The 12,507-nt window shown below is 50.1% G+C and overlaps 1 protein-coding gene across 4 annotated transcripts in view; it reads left to right on the top strand.

The window, feature by feature from the left end:
- The first annotated feature begins 472 nt into the window (after window positions 1–472).
- Window positions 473–12,507, top strand: part of Pla2g6 (phospholipase A2 group VI) — a 45,649-nt gene continuing 33,614 nt past the window's right edge. For 2 of the 4 annotated variants that reach the window (XM_048454790.3, XM_087898979.1), the window contains exons 1-3: window positions 635–979; window positions 1,128–1,208; window positions 10,612–10,861. In XM_048454790.3, coding sequence (XP_048310747.1) covers window positions 10,653–10,861 — 209 coding nt within the window. In that variant the 5' untranslated portion in view covers window positions 635–979; window positions 1,128–1,208; window positions 10,612–10,652. Of the gene's footprint in view, window positions 610–634; window positions 980–1,127; window positions 1,209–10,611; window positions 10,862–12,507 lie in introns of those variants that run through there. The other 2 variants (XM_087898980.1, XM_048454791.3) reach the window with 2 other exon arrangements.

Consider the following 12,507-nt stretch of genomic DNA (forward strand, 5'->3'; position numbering starts at 1 on the left):
CAAAGACCTTGTCTTAAAAAAAAAAAAAAGTGAAGAGGGATTAGGAAAAGACATCCACACAAGCGCCCACGTGCAAACATTAACGTTTTTGGTCTTAATTCAATCTAATCAGAAGTCCCATATTTTGATTTGCAATCTGGCTTGGGAGAACCTGGCAAAATCAAAGCAGGTTTTTCCTGGTTATGTCTTGTGGTTTTGTTGGCTTTATTACTATCCTCATGAGTTGTCATGAAGGAAGAAAAGTTCAGGACTACCCCGGGTTGCTTGCAGTCAGGGCGAGTCAGGGGTAGCCTCTTGCCCCTCATCAACACGTCTGCCAAACTGCCGTCACGAGGACCTTCCGCCCGATGCAGACATGGCCGCCATCAGCCACGCAGGATTGGCTCCAACGGGAATCTCGACCGCCCTCTGGCAACAGAAGTGGCTTCCATTGGGCTGTTATAGAAGACGGAGGGGCCCGACCGCCCGTGCGGCCGGGCTTGGGGGCGGGGCCGCAGCCTGCCTGTCGCATGGGCTCCGTCGATTGGTGGAGAGCCGAAGGGGCGTCAGGTGGTCGGGGCGCGTTTTTTTGCGGAAGTAGGAGGGCGGAGCAGTGCCGAGTAAGCCGAGGTGAGTGACGGCGCGGCGGGGGCGGGGCCTGACGGCCCTACACAGACCTTCTGGGTCCCCCCTGTCTCGGAAGTTGCCAGTTGGACCCTCCCTGCTTAGTGCCGGCCTCGTGTCTCCGACTGTGAGGCGCGGCCTCCGTTAACTCTTGTCTGCTCCCCCCTCCCCTAGTGCTCCCGGCTTCTGTCCTTTGATCTCCTGGCGTCCCCAACTCCCATCCGGTGGCCGCATTCTTCTCGGTTGCCTCCCTTAGTTTCCCTAACTTCCTAAATTAACCCTTTTCGCAGCTCAGTGCCCCAGCTTACAGCCTGGACTGCCCCCTGTCCCCAACTCCTCGCTGTACGCTTCTAAGTGCTCCTGGTTTTCTGCCTCGGTAAATTATTGCCCGATTTCCTCCAGGGCACCTATTTCCTGTGCCCCCCCCCTTTGTGTCCCCCCGCCCCGTCTCCCCCATTTCTAACTCCCTGCTTATCTTTTCTCGTGCCTCTTGATTTTCATCTGCTCCCCAATGTTCTCTCCAGTTTTCCTAGCCCCCAATTCTGGGTTTACCTCCAGCTCCCACAGATGACCTGGAAGCTGGTGACAGGGAGCCTGTGACCCAGGTGATTATGTGACTGTGCCAGGGATTGGGTGTGAGACTGGGAGGGCACAAGGGCTCATGGATCTGTGCCTGTGTTTTTAATGGGCTACTCACATGATCCCAAACAAATACTAACCCTTCCTCTAAGGTTCCCTCACCTGCCCTCTTGCCAGCCCAACAGGATTGGGCAGGTTTGGTTTGGCATTGTTGAAGCTCCACCCTTGGGCGAGTTCAGTGTTTTGTTTTTGTCTCAGCCTTTCTGGACTTGGAGGCCCTGTTCTCCCCGTCTCTCCCTGTCTCAGCTTTCTCATTGTCCCAGACAGGACTGTATTTCCTGCCCACTATGGCTGCCATGAGGCTCAGTATTTGAGAAGCAGTAGAAGACAAAGCTAGTGGCTGGTGTGGCCCTGTACAAGTGATGGCTTTGCTGTTGTCATAGGCAGGATGGAAAGGGAAAGGGACCGGTGATGGGGGAGAGAGGAGCGGAAGTACATTTCCTTTTGTTCATGTTTTCAGTGTTTGTTAATCACCCCGTTACACAGGCTCTTTTATTCATGTTACCTTTACTGTTCATTTGTTTTCCACTGAGCAAATATTGATGTAGCCAGTGCTGCTCCCACTTAGCATGGGGAAGGGAGGCCAGTGGTCTCCCTTGCCAGGGCTGTGCTCATGAGCTTGGAGCTGGATTTTCAGTGGAGAGCGTCCCCAGTGTATTATTTTTAAAAATGATTTATTTTTATTTAATGCATATGGGTGTTTTGCCTCCATCTAAGTGCACTCCATGTGTGCCTGGTGTAGATGTGTGTTGGGGAAAAATTAGGGGCTGGACCTCCTGGAACTGGAGATACAGAAGGTTGTGAGCTGCCATGTGGGTGCTGGGACTTGAACTCTGGTCCTCTTCGAGAGCATCCAGTCTTTACTTCTGAGCCACCTCTCCAGCTCTAAGGGTTCCCAGTGTCTAATAGATTGACTTGATTTTTGGAGTTGACAATGTTACGAAGAGGTCTACATTTAGTAGAAATCGTACTTTGAATTTTGTTCCTGAGCTAGTGTCATGTGACTTGATCCTGCCTATACTGGGCAGTTGTGGTACCTGAGGGGAATGGCAGGCACTGTTCAGTGTACCATGTTGCTGAATCACATTGCTTATGGGGCAGATGCCGTCCCTGCTCGTCCTCCTGTGCCCTTTGGGAAGTCAGTGGATCTGTGCCCCACAGTGTGACACCAGCCATGTGACTGTCATGTAGTATAAAGTTCCTACTGTTGGCTCAGTGCTTAGGGCATTTCCTCACCCTTCTATGTGATTATGGTAGCATGCTTAAGAGGGGATTTCCTATTTGCCCAGCAGAGTGTTATCACCAAGATACAGTAAAAGGAGCTACCTAAATACTGTACCTATGTGTGCATTCTTCTGCACTTAAACGCCCTATGTATGTACACAAGTAAGTGTGGCCTGTGTGGAGGGCATACACTCTCGGACATTGTGTACAGATTGAAAGCTATAGGAAGGAAGTCAAGAGGGTGGCGCACGCCTTTAATCCCAGCACTCTGGAGGCATAGACTAGGCGGATCTCTGTGAGTTCAAGTCTGGTCTACAAGAGCTAGTTCCAGGACAGGCTCCAAAGCCATAGAGAAACCCTGTCTCGGGGGGAAAAAAACAAAAACAAACAAAAGTACAGCGACAACAGGCCTCATACCTGGATTGGTCCTCAGGTCCTCAACCTGCAACCATGGCAGTGGGGTGGACAGGAGAGGCACCAGCTGCTCAGGAGGATGATGTCACATGTTGTGACAGGCAGTTTTGTGTGATTGGGTGTGCGCCCAAAAGCCCCCACAACCATCATCTGAGATCTGCTCAGATATTTTGGCCTGTTTCTCCTCCTTCTATGACTGTGTGGTTCAAGTGGAGGCAGTGCCATCACTAGACAGCTTTCATGGCAGGCTAAAAATGAGCTTGGTTCTTGGTACCCTGCTGGCTAGTGAAGCTGATTTTTCCAGGAGGAACCAGTTCAGTGCCCTCTGGTACTCCTGGTGGTGGCTGCGGTTTGGTGAGGCAGGAGCTTCTCGGAGGAAAATGGAAGACTGGGTTCAGCTGCCTCTCTCTGTGGAGAGCCAAGCCTGATGTGCAGCAGGAGGGGCCTCTGATGTGCAGGAGGAGGGGCCTGCTTGTTACTTCAGGGATGCCAGGCGGTAGCTCCTAGACATTCATTTGTTCCCATTTTTCCGGTGATTTGTTAAGCTAATGATAAACTTAAATGTTTATCAGACAGCTGCTGGAAATGGGTGCCATGCCCTTGAAGAAGGAATAATAGCAGTGTCATGGTTCCTTTGTGAGGGACCCCTATGGTCTGGGGTTGCAGAGGAGATAGGCTGAGAGAAAAGAGGGCTTCTGGGAGAGGTGGCCCCCAAACTGGGTCTTGAGAGATAAGAGAGGGAGGTTTACTTGAGTACACGCTTCTTATCTGTCAGGAGAGAGAGGTTAAGTGGGGCAGTGGGTAACATGGACCAGGAAATGAGGGTGTGGAGTGCCTAGGCACACTGAAGCCAAGAGTGGCATTATGGGAGATGATGCTGGGGCTGAATGACTGGTGTGGGGGGCGGGTAGTGCAGGCTGGCCCTCTTCTGGGGATTCTGACATGGGCTCTGGAGTTTGGGTTTTCTCTGAAGTGTTGGAGATCCATGGGGCATACAGGGTCTGCAGGGAGGTATGGCCATTTGGCGGGGAGGTGCCGTCATGTAGCAGGGGAGTATGGTCATTCACTCTGTAGTCTACCTGTGGATAGGCACAGAGGAGCCATATGGGTAAGACTGGGCCAGGACCTGGGCTTCACACACCTCCATTTAGAAATGTCTTGAATGCCAGCTGTAGGCAGGGGCCAGTCCAGTGCTTGCTTTGCCTTTGGAGCAGCGAAGGACCCAGGATGGTAAGGAGGGGCTCTGGCGTCAGCAGGGAGAACATTCTGGATCCTATAGAAGGGACTAGGTGAGTCCTGGCTCCCACCTAGCAGCTTCTGCCTGAACCCATCCAAGAGTGAGGAGGCCAGACAAACAGCCTGGTAACCTTAGCAAGAGAGTGGCCCCAAAGAGTGGCACAGCTCCTGTCTCTCCTGAGCCCTGCCCAAGGACCTTCGTGACTGAGGCGGATGCAGATCTTCCTCAGCCAGACCAGATAACATGCTTGTCCATGGTGGCCATGCAGGCCTCCGTCCTACCCATTCCCTCTGCTGTACAGGCTGGGGGGGGGGGCTCTCCCCACCCCCCCTTAGGTGCCTTCTGTCTTTCCCTTAGAACTTGACCCCTGTCCTCTAATGTCCCAGGGATTGTGCACTCGGAACAGAGCCTGGGCCTGGCTGGCCCTCATGAACCCATGTATCCCCTTCTGGGGAACTGAAGACTCTTCCAGGGTCCCTCCAGGGCTTTTGTTTTTCATTTTGGTGGCCTTGTCTTTTAAACCCTCCATTTGAGGCCCTCCCTGGATGTAAGTTCCCTATCTCTGTCGTGAGTCTACTAGTCTTTGGCCTTCCTGTCTTCAGTTCCTCCAGGAGAGTCTCAGATCCCACAGACACCTTCTTCCAGAAACAAACCAAGCAGGTCACTGGGCCCTGACCAGGTGGATGAGAGACACAGAGCTTGACCACACAGTGCTGGAGTGAGCGGTGGCACCATCTCCATGGACAGGTCTTGCTTTTCTCTTTTAACTTGTAGCACTTACACCCGGAAACAGGCAGTCTGTGTAAGATGCCCCATCAAGGAGCCAGCTCTGGCACAGAACAGAAAGGTCAGTTGTAAAAAATGAGTGTTATAGGAACATAGGAGTTGTAAGAAGCAAGCCCACCAGGTGAGGAGGGGGGCACCTAGTGGAAGATCCTTACAGGTTCTGGGAGCTGCTTGTTCCCAGTCTGAATTCTCCCTGGTAGTTAGCCTGGAAGGACCTAGCCGGGCCCTGAGGTGGCAGGGACAGGATGGCAAGAGAAAGGCTGTGTAGCATCCCTGGCCATTCATGCATGCTTGTTCCAGGATGTGACCCCCAGGTCCCTAGGCTGCATTTCCTCTCTTCAGCTGTTGAGAACAATGGCTGCTGTTAGAATTGTCACAGGGGGCTGGTGTCCTGGCCTTTTCCCTAGTTACATCATGGTGTCACCCTGGCCCCAGCAGGTTGAATGGAAGCCAGGCCTTTCAGCACGGGGCAGTGTCTCTACTAGAGGGTGCTGGGGTGGGGCCCTTCCTCTAAGGGAGCCTGCTGGTCCCACTGGCGAGTGGTTAGACCAGCAGGGCTCTCGGGTGTTCTCGCGGCTCTCTGCCCTCCCTGGAACACTGTTCCGCATCGGGCCTGGCCGCTGGCAAATCTGCATGAAGCTGTAGCTCCTCTGAGCTAGGCCTGACACGCAGCCCAGACTGCACACCTGCTTTCCATAAAGCCATAGTAATCTTGTGTGCCATTTGGGAAATCAAGAAAAGCAACAGTATTTATTACCCACAAAAGCACGACCTTCACCTCCAGACATCCTGCTATGCTTCTTTTATCTATTGTCTTTTTTATTTGGATTTAATTTACTTTTTATGTGTGTGGGGGGGTGGAGTGCACGCTATGATGGACATGTGGAATCAGAGGACAACTTCATGGAGTTGTCTCACCCCCTCCACCTTAGCATGGCCTCCAGGGGGTGAAGTCAGGTTTCTGGGCTTGCATCAGTAACTGCCTTTACCCAGTGAGCCATCTGGCCAGTTCTTTACAAAAAATGTGCAAAGTATTTTCTCAGTGGACTTTTGTCATAAGAAACTTGATAGAAAACTTTAATCCCATCATATGGGAGGCAGAGGCAGGTGGATCTCTGTGAGTTAGGACAACCTGGTCTACAGAGCAAGTTCCTGTACAGGAAGGGTTGCACAGAGAAACCCTATCACAAAACCAAACCAAAACAAAACAAAACAGGAAGGAAGGAAGGAAGGAAGAAAGGAAGGAAGGAAGGAAGGAGAAAAGAAAGTTGAATCGAGCTGTACTTCGTGTACTTCGTGCAGGGGTGAGAGGCTTGCTTTGGAGTCTCTCACAGAGGACGCAGCACTCATGCCTCACCCTGTCAGCTGTGTGACTTCGGGCATGTCACTTAACCTTTCTGTTACTTGGTGTCCTCCTATGTAAAGTGAGGATAATGGTGCTGGGGGTGGCTGTGCAGAAGGGATGAACATGCATAGACTTCCAGGATGGGGCCCAAGGAAGTCTGGGCATGCCCGGTATGACAGTCACATAGAATTTGCTGGGGAGACAGTTCAGTCAGTAAGATGCTCACCTTACAAGTCTGAGGATCTGAGTTCAGTTCCCAGTGGCACCATGTACTTGCAGTTCTGGAACTGGCAAGGTCCCTGGAACTTGCATGCCACACAGCCTAACTGGTTAACCCCAGGAGCCAATGAGAGACCTTATCTCAAAAGTAATGTAGATGGGGAATGGCCCCTGAGTTAACTTCTGGCCCTTATGCACATCTTCACTCACACGTACATGTGTACCTGAACACGCACATGCCCCAATAACACGCAGAGAACTTGCTGGGGTGTAAGAAGAGAGATTTTTGTTGTTATTTGATTTTTGTTGTATTTTGTAGTCCATTCTGTTCTAGAGCTCATTGTGAGATCAGACTGACCTTGAACCCATGGTGATCCAACTGCTTCAGCTTCCCACGGGCTGGGATCATAAGTGTGAGCCACCGGCCTTGTAAGATTGTTTTCTTTAAAAGTGTTGGGGAGCCAGTAAGATATCTCAGTGGGAAAGGCATTTGCTGCCAGGCCTGACAACTTAAGTTTGATTCTTGGACCCACATAATGGAAGGATATTAGTGGCATAGCATGGTTGTTCTGTCCATTGTCTTACACACGCATGCACTTTTAAGTTTATGTATTCACTTATTTATTTGTGTGTGTGCGCGCGCACGTAAAGATCCTCTTAAGTCTACATTTTTAGCAACAAATCTTGACTATGAAGCTGGACAAATAGTCCAGTTGAATGCTTGTTTTGTGTTCTTGTGTTCATGGGATGGATTCCTAAGTATATCCGAAAACAGTTGTTACTACAATGAACATGTATATGATTTTTATTACATTTTACCATTTTATTGTCTGTGTTTGTGTGCATTTGTGTGTGTGTGTGTATGTGTGCATGTGTGTGTTACATTATATACATGGGAGCCAGAGGACAACTTAAGTCAGTCCTCTCCTTACCCCTGTGAGTCTGAAGGATCAACCTAGGTTGACAGGCCTGGCTGTAAGTTCCTTAATGTGCCAAGCCACCTTGTCACCATGGTAGTCTTACTCTTAATCATAACCTTATGTTGTCTGTCCAGATTCATTTACTCTCTGCTATTTTGTGATCTTTGATCTCTCTCTCTCTTTTTTTTTTCTTTTTTTTTATAGAGTCTCTCTTTGTAGCCCTGACTACTCTGGAACTCACAATGTAGACCAAGCTAGCCTTGAACTCAGAGATCCATCCGCCTTTGCCTCCTGAGTGCTGACCTGTGCCTCTACACTCCGTAGGTGGAGTTTTCCTGTGCTGGCAGCTGCGCTCACCTAACCACTCAGAAACTTAGTATTAACTGTAAATGCTCAGTCAGTAGCTCAGGCTTTTTACTAGCTGACTCTCAGATTTAAATTAACCCGTATTTCCTATCTATGCTTTGCCGTGTAGCTCAATACCTTTTCTCAGGACGGCATGCCCATCTTGCTTCTTTCTGCATCTGCTGAGAACCCTGACTCCACCCTTCTTCCTCCCAGCAGTCTCAGTTTGGCTCTCTTGCCCTAAGCTTGTCCCCTTCAGCTGTTGGACAGTCAGCTTCTTTATTAAACCAATCACAGAAACATATATTCACACAATATAAAGGAATATTCCACAATGCCCAGCTGTGACCTTTGATCTATGTTGTTCTATTTCTTGACTCAATAGCCATTGATCAATTTTTTTATTTGAATTTAGTCCCACATATAAGTGAGATCATGTAAAGTTTTTCTTATTGTCTTATTTTATCGAGCCTTTTGTCTTACTGTTCTTAAAGGTTTATTGATTTTTATTTTGTGTATACTTATTTTGTCTGCATGTGTGTCTGTGCACCATGTGAATACCTGGCATCTGTGGAGGCAGAAGAGGGTGCCAGATCCCCTGGAACTGGAGTTTCAGATGGTTGTGAGCTGCCATGTGGGTTCTGGGAACTGGAAGAGCAGCCGGTGCCCCTAACCTCTGAACCCCCTCTCCAGCCCTGCCTACTTTGATTCATCAAGATAGAGTCTTACCGCATACTCAGAACTGGCCTGGAATGTGTTACATGCCCAGGCTGACCCCCTGCACTTGCCTCCCGAGTGCTGGGATATCAGGTGTGGGCCACCAAGCATGACTGCCCTGTGTTAAAGGAGAGGACCAAGGCTTGTGTTCTTCCCACCACGTCTCACTATTGTCATAGAAGCTACAGTTGTATTCTCTAAGATTTAGTTTCCTTATCTATAAAACGGGGGTGGGGTGACTAAATAGAGATAGCATTAGAACAGCACTGTCTTCCAGGTGCCAGGCTAGCCCCGAATTCACCATGTGGGCCCGGATGCCCCTGTACTCCACCCCTGGAGTGGTGCTGGGATTATGGGTGTGCATGAGCATGCCCAGTTTATGCACTGCTACGGTTTGCAAACTCTGGGCTTTGTCTTTAGTTTATGCCAGACAAGCACACTGCCAACAGTGCCTGCTCTTGATGCCGTTATTAGCACCAGGGCCACCTGGGCACAAGCACCGCAGTGCCACAACTGTCTGAGAAGGAAGCAGGTTGCTAGGTGACTGACAGGTGATGTGTCTGTAGTGTAAGTCGTGGAAAGGGTTTGTGTGTGCACCTAGGTGAGGGACACCAGGGTGGTTTGCCTTCGCCATGCATCTGGAAGAGCATAACATTTACAACTAATGAATGTCTTATTTCTGGAATTCTCCATGAGCGCTTTCTGACTGCAGCTGCTGAATCTGGAAAGGGAAGCTCTGAGGTGGCGTCATGACTGACCCGGTTCTGTTCTTAGCTCACTCTGTAGGCCACTTGATTTGTCTCCATCCCATCTCCAAGGTCAGTCCTCTTTTTCTACCTTGGTCCAGAGCAGAACAAGGCTGAGAACTGGTCTCCACACAGGTGCCACCTCCCTCGGGACATCCATAGCGCGGTGCTCTGTCCGTGCTGTCTGACCTACTCTTTCAGCAGGTGACATGTTGACTCCGAGTTAGAGGGTGGCCTCTGGGGAAGGTAGTGTGCTTTCTGAGAGCCTAGGAAAACACACATCTCTAACTCTGGGACTGGGGGTGCAGCCTAATGGATGTGGGACCCTGGGTTCCATCCCTAATGTACACGGCACACAAATCCAAGACTCTGATCTAAACTGAAACCCTGTAGTAGAAACTCTGACTGAATTTGTAGTTTTTTTAAAAAAAATCTCAGCTAAGGAGATAGCTCAGTCATTCTAGTGTGAGGACCTGAGTTCATCCCCAGCCTACATGTGAAAAAACTGGGCAGCTGTACGGTGGTGGCCACGCCTTTAATCCCAGCAATTGGAAGACAGATGCAGGTGGATCTCTGTGAGTCTGAGGCCAGCCTGATCTAGAAAGTGAGTTCTAGGACAGCCAGGACGGTTACACAAAGAAACCCAACAAAAAAACCCAACAGCCAAAAAACAAACAAACAAGAAAAGCTGGGCACAGCTGCCTGCAGTTGGGATCATGGTGCTGGAGAGACAGACAGGAGGTGCTGGGACTCACTTGCTATCCCATCTGGCTTTCTTGGTGAGTTCCAGGTCAGTGAGAGACCCTGTCTCAACAACAAGGTGGGAAGCACCTGCAAATTGGCCCTGGTCCCACAAGCACGTGCAGACATTGGCACACATCTCTATGTTCACAAATCCCCAAACACACACTTGGCGTGTCTGAGCCTGAGTTTACTTTAATCCCGAGGACCGGTCTCTGCTTTCGGAGCTCTGTGAGAAACCAGTGACAGGGTGCAGAGGCAGTCACTCCCTGCCCCCTTCCTAGTGGTGCAGTCTGGTGTCTCGTAGAGAGGGGCCCTTGGCTCTGCTTGTGGGATCGACATGCGCATGCTGAGAGTTGCTATCTGCAGAATGTCATCTTTGACTTGGAGGTGAGAAGCTGTTCACTTGCCCAGGCCTTGCCCCAGACAGCACATCCACACCCGCTGTCCTTACTGTCAGCAACAATTTTCTGTCAGAGTGGTCCTTGGCCTGGGACTCTAGAACTTTCCATCAGACCTGCTGGTCCCCTTAGGGCCGTTTCTTTCCTTCTCAGGTTCCTGCTGGTCCAGAATTAGGGCCCAGAGCTGTGGGGATGATGGAGTGCCCATGCGGAACACCTGTAGGTGGGCATGAGAGACTTTGTCCAACTGACCAGAGACCTTATGTTCTTCCAGAGTGAGGGGGCAGGCTGGATCCCCCACCTGCCCCACGGAGGATGCAGTTCTTCGGACGCCTCGTCAACACCCTCAGTAGTGTTACCAACTTGTTCTCAAACCCATTCCGGGTGAAGGAGGTGTCGGTGGCTGACTACGTCTCAAATGAACGGATTCGAGAGGAAGGGCAACTGATCCTGTTCCAGAATGCTTCCAGTCGTACCTGGGACTGCATCCTGGTCAACCCTAGGAACCCACAGAATGGCTTCCGGTAGGTGATGGGCAGTGGGAATGTACCTCTCCCTTCATTCCCTCCCTCTTCAGCTTTTGTTCATGTGGATAGGGCTTCTTTGAAGCTCTGCCTGAAAGTTCTAATACTGGAGGGAAGGGCCGGGAAGAGAAAATAGTGGATCAGTTCCTGAGTCCTCACTCCTGTAGATGGCGGGAAGGAGGAAGGATGGGGAAGCTGAGAGTGACCCGCTGGGGTGGCTTTCAACTGGATCTTGGTTTAGACAGCTAGTGAGTAAGGGCTAGCGCTAGGCCTGCTGGGACTTCTTGAGCCTAGAAAGCTAGGGCAGGACGCCTGGGCAAGGCAGAGTGGAAAAGGGGAGAGTCCGCAGAGCCGAGCGGACATTTCAGGGTCTAATGGAGCTGGGCTGCCTGCTGTCAAGGTGGGTTTATAGCAGCACTGTTTCTGCTTGAATTCTGTCTGGCTATCCCATCATCCACCTGTTCACAGGAGTCCTATGAGATGACACACATGGTCTCTGTCTTTAAGGAACCTGCAGACTGGTGAAGGAAGCCACAAGTACACAGGTCTGCTAACACCTTGTAAGGTGTGACAGAGGTAGAGCCCAGGTAACCAGAGGGACACAGGAAGCAGAGCTACTATGGAAGAGGGATTGCTTAGTTCCAGAGGAGAAGGGAGAAGGCTGTTCCAGACCTTCAGAGGCAGGGAGGGCTCATGCAGAGGACCTGAGTTTGGTTCTCAGTACCTGGGTCAGGCAGCTCACAACTGTAACTCCAGCTCCAGGCATCTGGTGCCCTCTTCTGGCCTCTGAAGGCATCTGCATTCCTGCATATACACATACCCACATACACATAAACAATTTTAAAAATGTGAACTACAACAGACATCTAGAGGAGTATCTTTCGCTCAGAGACTCATCACAAATACCTCTGTACTGCCCCATGCTGAGAAACAGAACACATTGCTCCCAGAGGCCCCATTCACCAAAGAATGGCAACCAACAACCTGACTTTTATGCTCATTGCTTTTGTATTTTTCACTGAAGTTTTCTTTCTTTTCTTTTTCTTTTTTTAAAGGTTATTTATTGATTATGTATACAGTGTTCTGCCTGCAGGTCAGAAGAGGGCACTAAATCTCTTTATGGATGTTTGTGAGCCACCATATAGTTGCTGGGAATTGAACTCAGGACCTCTGGAAGAGCAACCAGTGCTCTTAACCTCTGAACCATCTCTCCAGCCCTTCTTTTCTTTTTCTTAAGACATAGTCTCATTTAGTATCCCTGCTGTCCTGGAACTCCTTATGTAGACCAGGCTGGCCTTGAACTCACAGAGATCAGCCTGCCTCTGCCTCCTGAGTGCTGAGATTAAAGGCGTGCACCACCACTGCCTGGCTCATCATTCACTTCTTAACCCTGCATTTCTCAAAATGCAGCCATTATCAAGCAGCATGTGACTGCACATCACTATAATACAGTCGATGGCGATGTAGGGTCTTTCTTGTTTTAACTATGTGCATACCTTCCTGTTTGTCATGTCCCCAGGAATGCTGGTGGACCCAAGGCAGTGACAATCTGGGTAGGTAATGATCGTGTATTTTCCTACTGACTGTGAATACGGTTTCTTGATACTGTTTATCCTGAGACTTGATATTATCAGTGCAAAAACCTC

Source organism: Myodes glareolus, chromosome 19, assembly GCF_982192425.1.
Source record: "Myodes glareolus chromosome 19, mMyoGla1.1, whole genome shotgun sequence".
Classification (NCBI taxonomy): Eukaryota; Metazoa; Chordata; class Mammalia; order Rodentia; family Cricetidae; genus Myodes; species Myodes glareolus.